The sequence below is a fragment of the Myotis brandtii genome, unplaced genomic scaffold, assembly GCF_000412655.1.
Source record: "Myotis brandtii unplaced genomic scaffold, ASM41265v1 scaffold312, whole genome shotgun sequence".
NCBI lineage: Eukaryota > Metazoa > Chordata > Mammalia > Chiroptera > Vespertilionidae > Myotis > Myotis brandtii.
Window position 1 is genome coordinate 5,147,477 of NW_005361955.1, and position 21,150 is coordinate 5,168,626.

At 49.1% G+C, this 21,150-nt stretch overlaps 1 protein-coding gene across 2 annotated transcripts in view; it reads left to right on the plus strand.

The window, feature by feature from the left end:
* Positions 1-6: 6 nt before the first annotated feature.
* LHFPL4 (lipoma HMGIC fusion partner-like 4) overlaps positions 7-21,150 on the plus strand; it is a 35,678-nt gene continuing 14,534 nt past the window's right edge. Inside the window, exons 1-3 of one of the 2 annotated variants that reach the window (XM_005870117.1) lie at positions 7-417; positions 13,838-14,074; positions 16,971-20,506. In XM_005870117.1, coding sequence (XP_005870179.1) covers positions 12-417; positions 13,838-14,074; positions 16,971-17,071 — 744 coding nt within the window. In that variant the 5' untranslated portion in view covers positions 7-11 and the 3' untranslated portion in view covers positions 17,072-20,506. Of the gene's footprint in view, positions 418-13,837; positions 14,075-16,970; positions 20,507-21,150 lie in introns of those variants that run through there. The other variant, XM_005870118.2, reaches the window with a different exon arrangement.

A 21,150-nucleotide genomic window follows, 5' to 3' on the forward strand; every position in this document is an offset into this window, starting at 1 on the left:
CCCCGGGCACCATGCTGCCCTCGCAGGAGGCCTCCAAGCTCTATCACGAGCACTACATGCGGAATTCGCGGGCCATCGGCGTGCTATGGGCCATCTTCACCATCTGCTTCGCCATCATCAACGTGGTGGTCTTCATCCAGCCCTACTGGGTGGGCGACAGCGTGAGCACCCCCAAGCCCGGCTACTTCGGCCTCTTCCACTACTGTGTGGGCAGCGGGCTGACGGGCCGCGAGCTCACCTGCCGCGGCTCGTTCACTGACTTCAGCACCATCCCGTCCGGCGCCTTCAAGGCGGCCGCCTTCTTCGTGCTGCTCTCCATGGTGCTGATCCTCGGCTGCATTACCTGCTTCTCGCTGTTCTTCTTCTGCAACACCGCCACGGTCTACAAGATCTGTGCCTGGATGCAGCTCTTGGCAGGTAGGGGAGGGGCGGGGGCGGGACCCCTAGAGCAGGAGCTGGGGGAAGCGGCTCCCTCCTTCTAGCACCCTTTCTTGGAGGAATCAGAGACAGATTCTGCTCCTCCGTCTAAAAACACACCTTTGGTTGTCCCTCAGCAGTGAGGGGAGGATTCTATGAGAGAGACGCCTTAGAAATGGGTCTTTGGAGCTGTGGGGTTGGATATGGGCGGACTGCGTTTATGGGTGGGTTAGAGTTATGGTAGAGTCTCTGAGGGCCCCTGAGACACTCTGTTGGCTGTTTTAGGGGAAATAATGACCAGAATGAGGAGTGACTCTAGGTGTGAACGATGTTTGTTGCATTGAAAAAAACTTGAGATGGTGACTCAAGAGATCTGACTTGGACCTTTAACTTCCTGACATCATAAACTTGGATCTTTCACTTTACTTCTCTGGGGTTCAGTTTTCTCATCCATAAGACAGTGGAGAGGATTCCAAGAACAAATGAGTATCTTGTAAACTTTAAAGTGCTGTGCTAAGATATAGGAGGAGGCTGTCCATAGTGTCTATTCAGTGTTTGAAGTGTGGGTGGTTGGCAGCACCTGGCAACATGGGTCTCTGGAGGACTGATCTCCATTCCCCACTCTCACTCAACGCAGGGAGGAGGGTTCTGGTGCTGTGCCCAAATGGGAATGAATTCCTAGGACCCTCTGAAATGTTTGGCTAAGACAGACATCTTACCCTAAGAACCGGAGAAGGGCCTTTGGGAATAAAAATTGCTGAGACAGTTTTTCAGGATCCATTAGAGTCCCCCACGCCTGCCCGCCTTTCGATCGAAGACAGATTTTGAAGATTCAGCAACTTGTGCATTTGCCTAATTGCAAGCAGGGAAGAGAGTTGGGCTAGGAAAAGTGGGGCCAGAAGATGGGGGAGGAGGGCTGATGAAGGCTAGGAAAAAATCTGGAGCCCTCCAGGGTGAGAGGGAGAAGGGAAAATATGATGATCACGCAACAGAGATAGTTTTTCAAAATAAGCACCTCAGAGCATTTAACAAGTGTTTTTCTAAAAATTATTATTGATTGATTTGAGAGAGAAACATCAATTTGTTCTTTCACTTATTTTTATGCATTCATTGGTTGCTTCTTATGTGTGCCCCGACTGAAGATCAAACCTGCAACCTTGGCATATCAGGATGACAACTGAAGATCAAACCTGCAACCTTGGCTTATCAGGATGACACTCTAACCAGCCAGGGCTAGCATTCAACAAGTGTTGGCCCCTTCAAAAGAGTCCCCTGGAGGAAGTGCGTTCTCACTTGTCGATTTTTCCACTGCTGAAAACGTTGTAGGGAATTATCTTGGGTGCATGGGATGTATTCTCTTGAAGGTCAACATTGAGAGGGGAAACTCCCATCTTTTAAAGGAGGAATATGATTTTTTAAAATGGCTGGAAGTTACTCAGGGACAAGTGTGGAAAATAGGATGGGTGATCAAATTGACAGTTGTCATTTGGAATGAAAGCCAAGGAGTGAGGGCAAAATCTTGAGGCTGGTTTGCTTTCCAAGGGGACTTCTACAGATGCAGGCAAGAGGTACTGTGCCACTGGAAGAATTGCCCAAACTCCCAAAAGAACTACTTTGAACAAGTCAGTGCTTATTCAGATGTGGACATCCTCTGGGCTTTTTCACTCCATTCAACTTAGATTTTTTTTTAAGCAGGTGAGAAAGGGGAATTGTTAGGATATGGGACATATCTCTCCATATATCTCAGTGGTACCCAGAACATGATTTTATGTATTTAAATTCTATTCTTCTTCCAAAGGCAAGTTGGAAAGAATATATGCTCAGTTGGAACCCCCAATTCCTCAACCTTAATTTGGAGTTTGCAGATGGGTTGCTGACCTCTTGGCCTCTTAATTCTCTGTAATCCGAGTGGGTTTAATCTTGGGGACTGGGTGAACTGTTCCACAACCTCTATGTAATTATAGAGTTTCAGGGATCTTAGAGATCAGCTCCTTCAAATACCACCTTCCCCTGTCCCCCATTTATTTATTTTTATTTTTAAACATATTTTTATTGATTTCAGAAAGGAAGGGAGAGAGTGAGAGAGACACCAATGATGAGAGAGAATAATTGATCTGCTGCCTCCTGCATGCCCCACACTGGGGATCGAGCCCGAAACCTGGGCATGTGCCTTGATCGGGAATTGAACTGTGACTTCCTGGTTCATAGATCTACTCTCAACCATTGAGCCACGCCACCAGGCCTCCTGCCCCCATTTTAGAGAGAAGAGACTGAGCCTAGAGAAATTATGGTCTTACCCAAAGTCACACAGCCAGTAAGTGAGTAAATTAGTCTTGACTTCTAGCCCAGTGCTCTTTCTCTTGTGCTACTGTCCCACCCCTGAGAGCTGTTATCAGAGTTGAGCAGTTGATTCCATTTTGCTTAGAGATTTCTGAGTTTATTCCTTACCTGCTTTGTGATCATCCTTATGCTATGCGCTGTGACCCTAAGATCACCCCTGTCCCCAAGGATTTGAGAGCATTTTATAAGGCTATAAAATGCAGTTCCTGCTCTCAAGTTATCATCTAGTTAGATCACTATATTGGTCAGCAGCCTTTCACTAGCAAGTGACAGAAACCCAACTCAAACTGGCTTAAATAAATAAAAATAATATAGAGTATCCCTGACCAGTGTGGCTCAGTTGTTTGTAGCATCATCCTGTGTACCAGAAGGTTGAAAGTGCAATCTTCTAGCCTAGGTTGCAGGTGCAATCTCTCGCATAGATTTTTCTCTCTTTCCCTTCCTTCCTCTCTAAAAATAAAATAATTTTTAAAAATTTTAAGTAATAAAGAGGGTAGTGTTTTTGATTCACATAACTTAAAAGTCAAGAATATCTGGTTTCAGGCATGGATGGATCTAGATGATCAAATAATGCCATTATAATATGTCTCTCTATATTTCTTTGTTCCTCTGTATTGGCTTATTTTTAAGCCTGCTTCTCTCTTTAAAATTTTTTTTTAAAAATATATTTTTATTGATTTCAGAGAGAAATGGAGAGGGAGAGAGATAGAAACATCAATGATGAGAGAGAATCATTGATTGGCTGCCTCCTGCACACCCCCCAGTGGGGATTGACCCCACAACCCAGGTATGTGCCCTTGACCAGAATTGAACCTGGGATCCTTCAGTCCACAGGCCGACGCTCTATCCACAGAGCCAAACAAACCAGGGCAAGTCTGCTTCTCTCTTAAAGGTGATAAATACAGCTACTAACAACTCTGAAACTGCATTGCTGTAGCTTAGCAATGCCTGTTGAAAAAGAACACCTGTTACTCAATGGTTCCAGCAAAAGTTCCAGAGCTGATTCTTATTGGCTCAGTTTTGGTCAGGTGTCCACCTCTTAATTAATCCCTGGAACACGTGGGCTGATAGTAGAGGAAGGTCAATTCCTGCAAAGAGAAGTCACATGTGACCACTGGAAGAGGGATACTCTAGGTAAGACAAGTGCCGACAGAGTGGAAACTCAGGACAATAGAGGAGGCTATGGGCTTACTCGGAAGGTGAGACTCGAGCAGGACAGGGTGTGGACAGGTGTGAGGTTTGGGAGAGCATTCTTAATGGAGAGGAAGATCACGGACAGAGGCACAGAGGTAAGAAAGCCACGTCTGGACTGAGCGTGACATCCACATAGGGGAATAGCAGGAGGGAGGAGAGGCCAGGAAGGAGCAATAGGGCTACAAGGTGCAAGGCTCTCAATACTGAATCAAGGAGTTTGGACTCTAATCAGTAGGCAGCTATGACTGTTATTATTATTCAGGAAAAATCGTTAATATTTTCTGAGCCTTTACTAAATGCTTGAGCATTTGCTAAACATTTACACGCATACTATTTTCTAATCCTCACAGCAATCCTATGGAATAGGTGCCATTATTGGTATATTTTTTAAGATATCTTTTTATTGATCTCAGAGAGGAAGGGAAAGGGAGAGAGACAGAAGCATCAGTGATGAGAGAGAATCATCAATCAGCTGCCTCCTGCACGCCCCCTACTGGGGACTCATCCTGCAACCCGGGGATGTGACCTGACTGGGAATCGAACCACGATCTCCTGGTTCACAGATCGATGCTCAACCACTGAGCCACACCAGCTGGGCAATTATTGATATTTTATAGATAAGAACACAGCCTCAAAGAGGAAGAAGTCACTTGTCCAAGGTCACACAAGTGGTAAGTGGTGGAGCCAGGATTATAACTCAGTTTTTCTGACTCTAAAGCCCAAGGATTTATAAAGGAGCATGAATGGTGGGGATAGAGGCAGGATGTATTTGCCAGAAGGGTTGAATGCAAAGTAGAGAGGCTGGAAGACCCAGGTGGCTCTCTATGGAGTTAGGGGTCAGCTTTTCAGGGCTTCTTGGGACATCTGTACTCCTCTTGGCCTGGTCTTCCCCATTTACCAAGAACACACAATGTGCCAGCTTCTGTGCTAGACATTCTCACATTCATTATGTCATTTAATCTTCACCTGTTAAAGTGACTTGCCCAAAGGCCACACATCTAGTGAAGGGTGGAGGTGAGACTTAACACAAGTCCTAAAGGATCTAGAACTGGAGCCCAGGAAGGGAATACGAAGCTTACAAGTTACAGCTGTGAGCCCTGTGTGCTCTGTGCCTGCCTGTGGGTGGGGTGAGGTTAGCCAAGGGGAGGTTGCTGGCTGGAGTAGACACTCAGGTTGGAAGTCTGGTTGAGGGTCCGAGGGGGCAGTGTGGGATAGTGGTTGAAGAACAGAGGACTTGAAATTCCCGTCTGCCACTTCCCAGTTGTGTGGGCTTGGATAAGTAGGTTTTCCTCTCTGAATCTGTGTCCTTATCTGTAAAATGGAGATTATTATTGTACCTACCTCAAAGGTGGTAGAAAGAAATAAACGAAATGATGGGTGTAAAATGCAGAGTATGGTTCCTGGTGTACAATAAACACTCAATACATGGCCATGGCTATTTCTGTGACATAGTCTGAGTGAAAAGCAGTTGGTGAGGGGTCCTAGTGCTCCGGTGGGAGAGTGTGGACTGATGGTCAGAGGCCTTGAGAAGTCATCAACTACCAGCTGGAAAGGGTCTTACCAGTCAGCTTGTCCAACTCCTTCACTTCACAGATAAAAAAAACAAAACTTGAGTCCCAGAGAAAAGAGACAATTTCATGGTCACAAAGTGAGACCCTCTATCCACAGAAGGGGGATGGTTCTGACCACAACTCCTTTAATACTGAGTGCCTACTATGTGCCACATAGTAGGAGTCACAGCAGAGAACAGAGTGTGTGAGATGGAGTGGGAGATGAGGAGACTGATGGTGGAGGCGGCAGCAGGGGCTGGTTGGTGATCCCGAGGTGAGATCGCCCAGCCTTCCAGATGTGTGTCCTTCATCAGGGGGGGCCTCTGGGCCAGGAACAGCCACGACAGGAGCTTCTGTCACGACAGCTAGGAATATGCATTCACATTCCTCCCCATTTTTTGCTGGTTGTTTCAGGTTTGGTTTAGGATTTTACTCATCCAGTTAAGTCTTTGTTGATGTGTATAACACTGCTGAGCACATTGGGGGAATTCTTTCCTCCCTTCCTCTCTCCCTCTCTCATTTTCTTTCTTCCTCCCCTAACTCTCCCTCCCTCCCTTCTTTCCTTCCTCCCACCTCCCTTCCCTCTCTCTTCCCCTCCCCTCACACCCGTCCTTTACTGCCAGCCTCCTCTGTGTGTCTGACACTGTGCTCAGCTCTGGGAATCTTGATTAAGGGTCCTCACTCCCAGAATGCTCACTGTCTAATGAAAGAGGCAGAGAAGAAAACAGAACATCACCTATGTACGGCACATGAAATGATTGGAATCACGCATAGGCTATTCTGGGGGCACAGAGGGGACTTCTGACACAGTTATGGACAACCAAGAAGGCCTTTCAAAAAGTGACAGCATTTGTCCTGAGTCTTAAAGGATGGGAGGGAAGGAGAAAGGCAACCAGGCAGAAGAGACAGCATGATCAAAGGCATGGATGTAGGAAATAGCCTGTTGTGTTTTGGGGACTACAAGCAATTAGGGCAAGGAGAGGTGAAACTGGGAGACGGATTGTGGAGGCTTTCTGTGCCACGGTAAAACGTTTAGACTTTATCTGTAAGCAGCAGATAGTTGTTCACTTTTTTTGTTTAAAAATTTTCCAGACATTTATTTACTTTTTGGAAAATTTAATAAATGCACATGATACAAAATTCAAAAGGCAAAAAGGTATACAATCAGGTGTAAGTCTCCTTGCCCTCATCCCTCAATGATCTTCCCAGAGGTAATCATTATTACCAGTTCTTGAGTATCCTTTCCAAGAAATCCCACAAATATACAAGCAAATGCAAACAATACTTTGAAACATAAATCAGTTATCTATTGTTGTTTAACAAATTACCCCAGAACTTAATGGCTTAAAGCAACAAGCATTTATAATTTCTGTTTCTGTGAGTCACAGGAATTTGGGAGCAATGTAGGTGAGTATTCTGGCTCAAGGTCTCTTATGAAGTTGCAACCAAGACCTCGGTGGGGGCTGCAGTCTTCTGAAGGTTGACTGAAGCTGGAGGGATCTAGCCACACTCATTTGTTGGCAGGAGACTTCAGAATGAGTGGAGAGACAGAGACGTGGAGAGAGAGAGAGAGAGAGAGAGAGAGAGAGAAGAAAGAGAGAGAGAGAGAGAGAGAGAGAGAGAGAGACTAAATTGCCCATTCCCTTTCTTTGATAATAGCTTTATTGAGGTAGAACTCATATGCCATACAATTCACCCATATAACAGTATAATTCAGTGGGGTGGGGTGTTTTATTTTGTTTTTTAGCATATTCACAGAGTTGTGCAACCATCACCACAATCAAGTTTAGGATATTTTCATAAATTCAAGAAGAAGCCTCATGCCCTTTAGCTATCGATCCCTAAACAATTTCTCCATTAGGTTGCTCTGCCTCTAAGCAACAACTAATCTACTTTCTGTCTCTATATATTAGCCTATTCAGGACAGTTCATACCAGTATAAATGGAATCATATAATAGGTGGTCTTGGTGACTGGCATCTTTCACTTTGTATAATGTTTTTGAGGTTCCTCATGTTGTAGCATGTATCAATACTTTATTCCTTTTTGTGACTAATATTCCATTTTGTAGCTATACCACATTTTGTTTACTAAGTCGTCAGTTGGGTTGCTTCCACCTTTTGGCTATTATGAATAATGCTATGAACATTTGTGTACAAGTTTTTGTATGGACACATGTTTTCATTTCTCTTGGGTATGTACCTAGGAGTGGAATGGGTGGCTCAATGGCAACCTTATAGTTAACATTTTTTTGTTGTTGTTGTTAATCCTCACTTGAGGATATTTTCCCATTGATTTTTAAAGAGAGTGGAAGGGAGTGGGAGAATCAGAGAGAGAGAAACATCGATGTGAGAGAGACACATCGATTGGTTGCCTCCCATACTGTCCCGACCAGGGCCAGGCATCAAGCCTGCAACCGAGGTCCACGCCCTTGACTGGAATCAAACCTGGGACCCTTCAGTCCTCGGGCCAATGCTCTATCCACTGAGTTAAACCGGCCAGGGCTAGTTATCATTTTGAAAAACTGCCACATTGTTGTCCAAAGTGACCACACCATGTGCATTACCACCAGCCGTGTATGAGGGCTCCTGTTTCCTCATAGTCTTGCTATTATCTGAGGTTTTTATTATAGCCATCATACTGGGTGTGAAGTGGTATCTCATTGTAGTTTTGATTTACATTTCCCTAATGATTAGTGATGTTGTACATCTTTTTTTTTTCATTTTTAAAGTAAAATGTTTCCATTTTACTTTACAAGTTATATTATATAGGGAGATTATATACACAAATATTATTATTATTTAACTTTCAGTGGGAAATTACAAATGGTTTTTTTCTTCTTGATGCTTTTCTGTGTTTTTAAATTTTCCACTATACTTGTACATATTTACTGTACAAAATAAAATAGAACTACAAGGAAAATCCGGTCCTGGACTAAGAAATTATTCTCTATAAGTAGAACATTAAGTCACTGAAACCTGGACATTTGGGAGTATGGGAGGCTTTTTAAAAAATATTTTTGTACACCCTGGTGACTAGACATTATATAACTTAATATGTGATCATCCCAATAAATCCTGCACCCAGCCTAGTTATCAGAATATTATTGACTATATTCCCTATGCTGTAATTCACATCCCCATGACTATTCTATAACAACCAATTTGTACTTCTTAATCCCTTCCTCCCCTTCCCGGCCCCCCATCTGGCAATCAACAAAAAGTTCTCTGAATGAGTCTGTTTCTGTTCTTGGTCATTTTGTTTGTTGTAGACTCAATTGTTGATCGATATGTATTTATTACCATTTTATTGTTCATATTTTTTTATCTTCTTCTTCTTCTTCAGTAAAACCCTCTAACATTTCATATAATATTGTTTTGGTGGTGATGAACTCCTTTAACTTTTTCTTGTCGGGGAAGCTCTTTATCTGTCCTTCAATTCTAAATGATAGCTTTTCAGGATAGAGTAATCTTGGTTGTAGGTCCTTGCTTTTCATCACTTTGAATATTTCTTGCCAATCCCATCTGGCCTGCAACATATCTGTTGAGAAATCAGTTGAAAGTCTTTGGGAGTTACTGCTTTTCTCTTGCTGTTTTTATGATTCTCTCTTTGTCTCTAACCTTTTGCATTTTATTATGATGTGTCTTGGTGTGGGACTCTTTGAGTTCATAAGTTCATCTTGTTTGGGACTCTGTGCTTCTTGGACTTGTATGTCTATTTCTTTTACCAGGTTAGGGAAGTCTTCTGTCATCATTTTTATTATTATTATTATTATTATTTAATCCTATTTTGAGAATATGTTTATATTGATCTTACAGAGAGAAGAAGGGAGAGGCAGAAAGAGAGAGAGAAACATCAATGTGAGAGAGAAACATTGATCAGTTGCCTCCCGTACACACCATTACTGGGTATCGAACCCACTACCTGGGTATGTGCCCTGACCAAGAATTAAACCCGTGACCTTTCCATGTGCCTTGACTGAGAATTGAACTGTCACCTCTTGGTTCATAGGTCTACGCTCAGCCACTGAGCCACACCAGCTGGGCTAGAGACATTTTTATTATGACTGGGAGTGGTGGTGGCACTGACGTGTGGCGGGTAGAAGCCAGGGATGATGTGAAATATCCCACAATGCACAGGATGGTCCCCCGCCAGGAAGAATGATCAGGCCAAGCATCAGGATGCTGCACCCTGCACTGGTGCCTGTGTCTTGCTTGAAGCAGCCAGCTCTTCAGCCAGCTGATGATTTTCAAGAGACTTGAACTCGGACTCCAAAGACCTCAGCCTCACTTTCCTCATCCAGCAAATGGGGATGCTGAAGGCTGCCTTGCCTGTAGTCATTCCACCTCCTGATGGTTGAGCCTCTTTTCCTGGTGTAGGCTGTCCTCGTGGTCTTTCCTCTCTTCCCAGAGGTCCAGAGCAGCCCATCTGGTTTGCTTTCCTCCGTTTGCTGGATTTCTGTTGTTTCCCGTTCCCAGAGCAGCCTTTGGGGCCTCAGAGCCACCACCTAAAACCCTGCAGAGCCAAGGAGGCAGAGAAAGAGAGAGAGATGGGTAGAGACTCCACTGCCAGCTCCTCTGAGCACCGTTACTCAGGGTCTCAGTACCTCGTCTGTTTCCTTCCAAGCAGTGTGTGTGGACTTGATTTTATTCCTCCCCACACAGCTCTGCTTCCGAGGTCAGAAACCATGCCTGCCAGTGTGCACAGTGCCTGGCACTCAGAATGTACATGGGGAATGTGCAAAGGGAGAGCCAGAGAAAGGAAAGGGCCAAGAGATATAGACAGACACAGGGAAGGGAGAGAAGCCAGAAAAGGAAGAGAGGAGGAGGAGGAGTGGTGAGTGAATGTTAAATGCCGAGAGATCTAAACCGAAGAGGGAAGAGCCAGGGTCAAAGGTCGAGCGGAGACTGAGACTTGAGCACCATAAAGACTAGCCCTAGAGGGGGATATGGAGAGGCCTGTAAGGAAAGATGCAAAGGGTGGAGAAAGAAAGGAATGGACATGCGATTAGAGAGAGACAGAGACAGAGAGAGACGGTAAATGGTGAAGCAGAGAGACAGAGGGGACGCAGAGCTACTGGAAGAAAACCTCTTTGAGGGCTGAACGCTGGATTGCAGGTTCTCCGGCGAAGGCCGGAGCTGGAGCAGCGAGGCCGGGAGCTCTGGATGCTGGAGCAGTTTCCATGGAGACGAGGAATGCTCCTGGCGGGAGAGGAAACACCGAACCCCAGGAGGGGAGGGCTGGAGAGAAGGAGGAGGGGCTGACTGGGTTTGTCCTCTCCCCAGGCTCTTTCCTCATTCCTGCCTCTTGTTGGGGGTTGGTGTGTGTGTGTGTGTGTGTGTGTGTGTGTGTGTGTGAGTGGGTGGGAGGCACCGGGCGAAGGGCTGCGTTGAGTCCACTCCTTTTCTCTCATCTCTCTACCCTGAAGTTCGATTCTCCTCCCCTTTCTGACAGGGACCTGGAGGGTTTTGCAAAGTGTCAGGGACATTTGGGGAGACGAATGCATCAAGCTTTCTCCATAGGCTCCTCCTCTGTTGCCGCCCAGTAAATGCTGAGTACCCCTGGGCTCAGTCCTGAGACTCCTCTTCAAGTTTCCGTTGTGTTCAATCCCAGGGATTTGCACGCCTACAGCACCACTGGTTACATCTCCAGTACTGATCACCCCTCCCCTCCCCCAGCTTTCCTCTCCATTTGAGTGTCTAAAGCAGTGGTTCTCAACCTTCCTAATGCCTCGACCCTTTAATACAGTTCCTCATGTTGTGGTGACCCCCAACCATAAAATTATTTTCATTGCTACTTCATAACTGTAATTTTGCTACTGTTATGAATCGTAATGTAAATATCTGATATGCAGGATGTATTTTCATTGTTACAAATTGAACATAATTAAAGCATAGTGATTAATCACAAAAATAATATGTAATTATATATGTGTTTTCCTATGGTCTTAGGCGACCCCTGTGAAAGGGTCGTTCGACCCCCAAAGGAGTCGCGACCCACAGGTTGAGAACCGCTGGTCTAACCGGTGTCTTCAAACTTGTTGAATTCCTTAACTCGCCCAGCTCATTCCTGCCGCAGGGCACTTTGCATTTGCCATCCCCTTGGCAGGAACTCTTTTCCCAGCACTTAGGTGGCCCGGTGTTCCATTGGAGCTGAGCCCCCTGTCGGAGGAGGCGAGCATTGCAGAGGGGAGGAAGCCTGCTGGATGTGTGTGGTCACAGTGCTGTGTGGAGCCCTGCTTCAGCATGGGAAACAACCTCGGGGCAGGGGGACACTATCAACAGGGAGGGGAGGGGAGGCCAGAGAAGGCCAAACGAGAAAAGGGGGAGGAAGGGAGGAGGGTCCCCACTTCGCTGTCAGGCAGGAGTCTGGGGTCTCAGGAGGAAGGTGGCAAAGCTTAGGGCCCCGTCCCTATCCTGGGAACTAGATGGGCCTCGTGGACAGGGGTTAGAACTGACCCCCACCTCCACTTTGTCATTGCTGTCATCTAAAACCCAGGTTAAGGCCCTGGTTGGTTTGGCTCAGTGGATAGAGCATCGGCCTGCAGACTCAAGGGGTTCCATTCCCGTCAAGGGCACATGCCTGGGTTGTGGGCTCCATCCCCAGTAGGGGGCATGCAGGAGGCAGCCAATCAATGATTCTCTCTCATCATTGATGTTTCTATCTCTCTCTCCCTCTCCCTTCCTCTCTGAAATCAATAAAAATATATTTAAAAAAATAAAATAAAAATAAAACCCAGGTTAAGCACTCAGTTGGCCAGCACGGAACCTTTGGGTTTCATACACAGTAACCCTGTCGCTGGCGGTACCATCAGACACGAAGATGGCAACATCAAACCGCACAGTCTCAGGTCACACGGCAACCAGCACTGCAAGGGGAGGGAGGAGCAGAGGGCACAGCGTCGGGGGCCTTGCCCCTCTCAGCCAATTAGTTATCAGAGAAATACAATGTGCTGATTGGCTCACACTTGAGTCCCACTCACGAGGGTAAATACTAGGAAGAGCCCAAGAGATTGACCCAAGTGGGTCACTAAACTCAGAGGGAGCGGGTGCCCAGCAAGGAATCAGCAGGGACCCATTTTGACTCATATATATATATATATATATAATTTTTTTTGCTCTTTTTTTTTCAACATCAATGATGAGAGAGAATCAGTGATCGGCTGCCTCTTGCATGCCCCTCACTGGGGATTGAGCCTGCAACCAGGGTACGTGCCCTGACTGGGAATCTAACGGTGACCTCCTGGTTTATAGGTCAATGCTCAACCACTGAGCCACATCGGCTGGGCCAAATGCTTTTTTTTCCCTTTGCCTTGCCCCTCTCCCCTCATCTGAAACCAAGCCCCCTTCTTATTTGCATGATTATTATTATCATGATTAGTTTTAATAATAACAGCTAACATTTATGCCGGACTTACTGTGTCAAGCACTTCACATTTACTGCTTGTTGTAATCTTTACGATTACTTGATCGCCATCATTATCCCCATTTTACAGACGAGAGAACTGAAGCTCAAAGGTGACAGAACTGGCTCGAGATCACACATCCTGGAAATAGCTGAGCCAGGATTTGAGCCCCTTACGGCTTTTCTCTAATGGCTCTCTCTCCCCTCATCCCCCACCTAAAGTGCAAGCTTCATGAGGCTAGAGTCCAAGTACCCTGCCCCTTGCCTAGTCCAGTGCCTGGCACAGAGTAGGTAGGCCTTCAATAGATACTACCTGAGTGAGTCAATGCCTGGCACTGTGCTAAGTGTCTTTCAAGCATGACTTCACTTAATCCTCACAACCACCTTGGGAGGTAAGTATTCACTCTGATTCCCATCACACAGACAAACAGGAGGCACCCCCAAAGTCATGGACTGAGTAAGTGAAAGAACTAGGCTCAAACCCCATCATTCTCACCCCAGTCTGTTCTCTGAGCACAGTGCTCCACTGTGTGAATGAGGACATACTTCCATATCGTGACGGAAAGGAAATATCACTCAGTAAACATGTGAATGAACAACCGAAATAAATCAATGGTGCCAAGGATGGGAGAGGGTAAGCATGGCCAAGGTGCTAAGGGAGGCGACCATGGTTGGTTCTTTTCTCATATTTCCAGGAAGGAGTTGATGTGATGGGGGCAGGAGGGGACGTTACGGGTTCCGGAAAGCTTCTGCTCTCCTAGGCAGTCGGTCATTCCAGGCCCAGGAGTTTCTGGAACCCGCGGGAACCGGTTAGCAGGCTCTTGGGTTGATGAGCGGAGTGAGGAGGGCTCCCGGGGGTGCTCGGGCTCTGAGGAGTAACCATCCCCTTCTGCCTTCCTCCCTGACCGCGGGGCTGGGCCTCGCGCCCCTCAGCTCTGTGCCTCGTGCTGGGCTGCATGATCTTCCCCGACGGCTGGGACGCCGAGACGATCCGGGACATGTGCGGGGCCAAGACCGGCAAGTACTCCCTGGGGGACTGTTCGGTGCGCTGGGCGTACATCCTGGCCATCATCGGCATCCTCAACGCCCTCATCCTCTCCTTCCTCGCCTTCGTGCTGGGCAACCGGCAAACAGACTTGCTTCTGGAGGAGCTCAAGCCCGACAACAAAGGCGAGTGCACGCGTCGGTGGGCAGGGGCGGGCGGGGCGACGTCAAGGTTAACAGTGATGCGAAACTGGGCATGGAACAGGCAGTGTGATCACCTTGAAAACAGGGTGGCTTTATGTCTCAGATCCGAACAGCTGCGCGCCTGGGACCCAGCAAAACCCGCCAGTGGGGTAAACCCATGAGAAACGGGCAAGAATGCTCTTGGCAGCAGTTTCAAAATAGCAGACAACCAAAAGCAACCGAAATGGCTATGGACAAGAGGCTGTATAGACAAATGGTGATATATTCACACCACAGAATAGTTCATAACTGAAAATGAATGACCCTCAGTTTATAGTAACAGAATGGGTTCCCGCTGGAAACATACCACTGAGGGGGGGCGGGGGGGGGGCGGTGGAGAATAAAGTTCCAGAAGATGACACAGTGAAATTTATATTGAGCTCAAACACCAAGCACCACTAAGCAATGTATAATTTAAACACACATATATTTATGGTGATATGGGTGTGTGTGTGTGTTTTTTTAAAAAACAACAAGAAAATGAGAAATATAAATGGTAGAATGGAAGAGGGAAGCCAGGAGCCGATGTGGACAGGGAGGTGTATACACATTATTAGTAGAGTTACAGTTCTTGAACAGTGCTTTATACCTAGTATATTGCAATTAGAGGCCTGGTGCATGAAATTCATGCTCAGGGAGGTGTCCCTAGCCTGGCCTGTACCCTCTCGTAGTCTGGAACCCCTCAGAGATGTCCGCCTGCCGGCAGTCAGACATCCCTCTCGCAGTCCAGGATCCCTCTTGCAGTCCGGGACCCTTGGCCCCTCACCGCTCACCTGCTCGCTGTTCCTTACCACTGAGCTCGCTGCTCCTTAGCACTGCCAGAGAGGCGGGAGAGGCTCCTGCCACTGCCACTGCACTCGCCAGCTGTGAGCCCAGCTTCTGGCTGAGCAGTGCTCCCCCTGTGGGAGCACACTGACCACCAGGGGGCAGCTCCTTTGTTGAGCGTCTGCCTCCTAGTGGTCAGTACGCATTATAACGACCGTTTGGTCGATTTGCAGATCAGGGTTTTATTATATAGGATATGTATATCAGGTAATACTAAAATACAACAAAGAAACAACTTACACCTAAGGCCAGAACCTTAGGGGGTTGTCCCTGTTGTCAATGCTTATCTGTGTGTCTTCAAACCTGATCTGTCCCTTTACAAAACAGAGAGTAGTGTTAAGTGCTAATATGACATAGAACAGGTATCATCCTAAACAAACCTCCGCTTGAGCTCGATTTTTGTGCTCCACTCTGGAGCATGTTGTAAAGATCTGTCTATCATTTCATGGAGAATCATCTTTTTATCCAGTGCTTAGCATCATATGAAATAAAGGAACTGTACTTTCTTACCATTCTCCTTTTAGGGGCTCTTAGGGAGACTTCCAGGTTTTTACTATTCCTGGCAATGCTACAATGAACATTTTTGTCTGTGTCTTCTTATACACAAGTGTCTTCTTGGTGTCTTTCCAGAAGTTAAATTGCACACTTACCATTGAAATGACAGTGCCAGATTGTTCTCCACTGGAGGGCCGGCCTTCTGACCCAAGGGCCCGCCCTGCCCCCGGAGCAAGGGGAGACACTGCAGGGCTTCCACGGACAGACCCCCGTCTGTCTGGGTGTGCGTTCTCTGCTGTGAGAAATAGTAGTCATTTTCATAGTCACACCCTTCCGTGAGCTATTAGCCTGAGCTGGGCCTATGTTTAGCACTTTCCATTAATTATATTCATCTCTTGGAATTTCTCATCTATAAAATAGGGCTAATGGTGGTGAAGACTCTCTCATTTGGCGGGAGGTAGTTTGGCATTGTGGTGGAACCCTTAGACTGTGGAAGCAGATCGTCTACGTTGGAAGCAGGCTGAGCTAAGAAGTGACTTCGCCTCCGTGAGCCTCAGTTTCCTGCATTCACAAAACGAGTGTGGTGGAAAGTACCACCGTATAGTTTAAACACACATATCCTTATGGTAACACGGGTTGTCCTGTGAGGAAGAAGGAAAGATTGTGCCTGCAACGGGGCCCGTGGTGAACGCTCTGTAAACGCTGCCACTCCGCCCCACTCCCCGTCAGGCGGGCATCATGACCCCCGTTTTACAAATGAGAGGTCCAGTCACTTGCTCAAAGCCACCTAAGTGGTGGAGCCAGAATTTGAACCCAGGTCCAAGTCCAAAGACCAAGCTCTGACCCACTGCCTGTCCCCTTTTCAGCCCTCCCTGGGCTGCTAGTTGCTAACCTAAGCTCTGAGCCTCCTGCCCCTGGATACCCTGATAGCCTGCGGTTTCTGTGGCCTTGGTATGAAGTCAGGGCCTGCCCTCTGGTGGCAGCTTCCAGAAGTGCGGGGCTAAGACAGCCATCTGCCCTTTCTGGTGTGAGGTGGGCCCACTCCGCATCCTCTCCTCCCTCCCCAGGCACCCTAATAGCTCAGTGTTAAAAGTGACATCGGCGTCCAGAGATCTCCATCCTCATGAAGAGCTCAAGATGACTGAGCCTCACAGTTCAGTTCTAAGTCAAAGACCTCCGGGACAAAAGTAAAAAATAAAATAAATTGCCATAATTTCCAGCATTTAGTATGTGCCAAACACTGCGCAGTCCTTGGCTGGGGCTCTTTATGTCTTTCTGACCCTCAGAAGCACCTTGTGAAGGAGGCTGTTCTGCCGTCTTGCAGATGAGGAAGTTGGGACTCATTGAGGTCCACTGGCCTGCTCAGGGCCATCCAGCTAGTCCCAGGCCCCGGTGGGATTTCAGAGCCTGTGCCCCCACCTCACCACTCTGCCCAGTTTTGCCCTGAGGATGGGCCCAGGGGAGCCCCAATGCCCTGGTGGTCTCTGACTTTCTCCAATTCTCTCTCTCTCTCTCTTAGATTTTGTGAGCTCTACAGTAAGCTCCGTGTTGCGACCAGGGGGTGATGTCTCCAGCTGGGGAGTCCTCCCCTGTCCCGTTGCTCACTCACAGGGACCCTGAAGGCCAGGATCACAGCCCAGGAATTGACCTGTCCTCAGTGTGTCCCATCTCTTGCCCTCTCATCCTCCATTCAAGCTCTGAGGGAAGACCCCAATCTCAGACTGACTTCTCATCTGTTACCCGCCTGCCAGCTCCAGACTTTGAAGAGAGGTGGAGGCTGGGTGCAGCCTGGGGGAGGGGAGAGGCCCTGCAGACCCTGGGAGGGCCTGATTCTGCCCCTCCCTCAACTGACCTAAGGGAGCCGGACATCCCTTGGGGTCTCCTCTCCTCTCCCACCTGGCCGGGGCCCGGCAGTCTCCCGGGGAAGGAGGCACTGGGATTCCAGTGCCCCAGGCTCCCTCGGTCTGGGAGCTACTGCCTGGTCGCATCTTTGCCTCCTCTGGTCCCTGCCTCCTGCAGAAACTTATTCAAGACACTGCCCCAGGGCAACCGAGCTCTTTCCTTTTTTTTGGCCGATGATGGTTCCATCACATCTTTGCAGAGCTCCAGGCGCCACCAGCCTGCTCCCAGCTCTCCTGAAGGAGTCTGAGCTGCACCGAGGGAGAACACAAGGGCCTCCCTGTCTACTGGCGCCCTGTCTACTGGCGCTCTGTCCAGCCCCGAGTCTGAGAAAGGACACACAGCCCTAGAGGGAACTGGAGACACCGGGACTCCAGGCAGCAAGGGCCAGGGGTGGCTCTGCCTGGGGCTGGCCTGGCCTTTCTGCTGGGACGTCGTGCTGCTGACTGGACCCTCGACCCCAGCTTGTTTTGTACAGCACAGACCCTTTGGCCCTGTTGTTAGGGTTGGAGGTTGGGGAGGGGCCTAACTGTGGGGCATCAGGGGAGGTACTGCCCCTCTGCCCCTTCTTGTGCTGCCTGACCCTGGCATTTGCTAAGGGCAGAGACTGTCTTGCCTCTTTGATACTTTTCTGCATAACTTGAACTTGCAGGTCACCTCTGAACAGGGTACCCCCTGTCCCCATCCCCGGACCTTGTAACCCTGTCCCCACCTTGTCTCCTCTTTGCCCACCTCTCGCCTTGCGATATGCCCAGGGTCTGCCACCCGATGGGCAGTGCTTGGAGCCGAGGCGTGTGTGTGTGTGTGTGTGTGTAAGTATGTGGGGGGGCAGGCGAGGAGTCCTCTCTCCCCCTCTCCTCCCACCATGGGGGGCATCTCCCTCCTGCTTGGCGAGAAGCAACTGAGGGAGATTTCAGGTGTTTCTGGACTTCCCTCACTGCCGCGTGGACCTGGCGGGAGAGTCACCTGGCTGGGGGCGAGGCAGCCCCTTTCAGGCCCGAGTCCAGGCGGCATGTGGGCTCCTTCCAGTGTGCCTGCTTCTGGCTGCGGGGCCCACTGGAGAGGAGCCTGCGACCCACCATTCTGTTATGTTGGCTCAGCCAAAGGAGGGGAGAAAAGCAGTTAGTGCCATGTATTTGCCAACCTGTGTTCATTTCCACTGGAGTTGGACCTGAGAGCGAGGGTTTCCAAGACAGACTCTAGGAATCCTCTGTCCGAATCCCCCACCTGGACCCAACCGGGATCGGATGCTGGATCCTGGTAGGATTCCTGAAACCTGGAGCTCCCCAAGTCCTGACCCTCCCCCTGGGCAAACACCTTCCCCCAGTGCTCTGCCCAGCACTGTGCCCCCTCTCTCCTGCTCCTACCAAGCCCTGCACTGCAGCCCCCACTGGCACCTTCCTCAGCAGGCTGCCTGCGGGTGGGGCTGGGCACCAGGGTCCCAGGTGGAAGGGAAGGGGGAGGGAAGCCTTGTGGGAGGGAAGGAGTCGGGGGCAAATCCAAACCAAAGCCCAGTGTTGGAAGGCTGCAGAGAGAGGGCCCGGAGCAAGTGGTTAGGAATGGGGAGAAGATAGGAGTAGGAGAAAGAATGAGACAGGAGGGAGAAGGAGAGGCAGAGACAGAGCAAGGGGGAGAGGGGTGCAGAGAGGTCCAGAAATGGAGAGAGAGGAAGAGTGAACAGAAGGGGGACCCAGAGGGACAGAGAACCTGGGAGAGGGAGGGTAGGGGACTGGAAAGAGGATTAGAGATAGGGAAGGAGGCGTTGGCAAGACAGTGGTGGGAGACCAGACTGGGATGCAGGGAGCAATGGAAGGGAAAGGAGAGGAGGAGGATGAAGGCCACAGGATGCTGAGGAAGAGGGAGCAGCTGCTTCTGTGTGTGCACTGTGCCCGGGGACCACCAACCCGTGTGCCTTGTGGAGAGGTTAGAACCTACCCGCTCAGAGACCAAGGACGGGCCCAGGCGGCCAGCCCTCACATTAGGGGGACAGTCCAGCTGATTTCTGAGCAGGTTAGCGCCACTGGAGCAGGTGAGTGGTAGAGAAGAGGGAGGTTTGTTCCCTTTGGGACCGTCTGACAGTGTTTCCATGTCACCATCCGCTCAGCCAGCTGCTGCCCTGGCCGAGGAATTTGGGGTTAGGAAAGCAGTGTTGGGTGGGTTGAAGGAACACCAAAGTAACACAGGGAAGGGAAAGAGGTCAGAGTGGGGACCAAACCACAGCTCCGTCCCTGAGGCTTCAGCAGAGGTGGGAGCAGAACGGGTAACAGGTGCTTTAGCCAGGGCCCCAGGGAAGCCAAGAGTGGCCCGGAGGAAGGAAGCCATCATGGCCAGGGGACGCCTGTGGAATGGCCTCCCTGGGGTTTAGCCTTTGGGAGGAGGTGGAAGCAGAGATGTCTCTCACACTCTTGGTCCCTGAAAGCTGAGCGTTGAGCAGGTCTCTGAGGTGACTGGGTCAGAGGGCCTGGCACTCCCCAGCTTTCTCTGCCCTGAGCTGGGGACTCTTTTAGGACAGGCCAACGTGGCCACAACCTCGACGTGGTTCAGAGCGCTGGTTGATCAAATCCTCTGGGTCCCTGAGATGTGAAAACTCCTCTTTGGGGACCAGCACCCATGGAGGAAAACATTGATTTCCTGAGGGCGTGAGGAGCATGGGTAGAATCGAGATCCTTGTCACGCCTGGAACAGCCAAGACATTGGGAACTTACAGACAAGGCTGTGGGGAAATTCCTTGGACTTCGTTTGAGATTCCTGCCTGGACCCAGGGGAGTGCCCCTTCTCCAGCTTCCAGTGTGGACTGAGAAAGGGAGACCCTCTCTTGGGAGAAGCTGGGATGTTCCCAGCACAAGAAACTTCCACAGGCCCCTGCCAGGCTCAGGGCTAGCCTTTGGGTGGGATTGCAGTTTCCTGAGAAAGGAACAAGGGAGCCACAGTCCTTCCCGGAGCTCTGACCAGCAGACCTCAGAGGGCCTGTGCTGTGTGATGTTAGGATAGCTTGGTGTTGTCTACACCCCATTAGTAAGTTTTGTCTGAATGTGTCTTCACTGTTCATTGTCCCACTTGGTAACACTTATTTCGGTCCAGACCCCTTCTGCTGCTGCTGGATTTGAGCTTCAGTACAGGTGGAATGATGTTCAAATAAAGAAACACTTTACATCACCCGTGCTGGCTTCTCTCTCTGCGTCGGCCCCCAGGGGGTCAAGAGGGGTGGGATTCAGCCTGACTCTGTGTCGGGTCTGGCTGCATAGTAACAGAGCTCTACTGTTGTGGCTTAGCAGGATAGTTTCTGTTCCCATCGCAGGAAGTCGGAGGTAGCCAGACCATGACCAGTGTGGCCCGCAGTGTGATCAGAAACCCAGGCTCCGTCTTCCTCAGAGCTACTTTCATGGCCCAACATGGCTGCTTGGCCTCCTTTATCCGCATTTCCTTTGAAGACTTCTGGAAATCCCATCGGACTGAGTCACAGAGCACACTAGCTGAAGTGTGGCCTATTAACTGGGCCCATTGCCACCCCAAATAAAATTGAGGTTCTGTTACCCAGGGAAAGGAGAGAACAGATGGAGTGGGCACTGGCAGTCCGCACATGCCTGGTTGCACAGACTTAACTTCGGATTTACGGCAAACAAGACTCCACCCTTTTCTGCCTGTGTGGACTGGGACAAGCCCCGTCACCTCTCTCTAAATCCCACTGAACGAATGTGGGCGACAACAGTGATCTTGGGGAAGTTGTAAGGAACAATGAGGGAATGTATGTGGATTGCTTTGTAGTGTCTGCCACATTGTAACATGCCCTGTATGGCAGC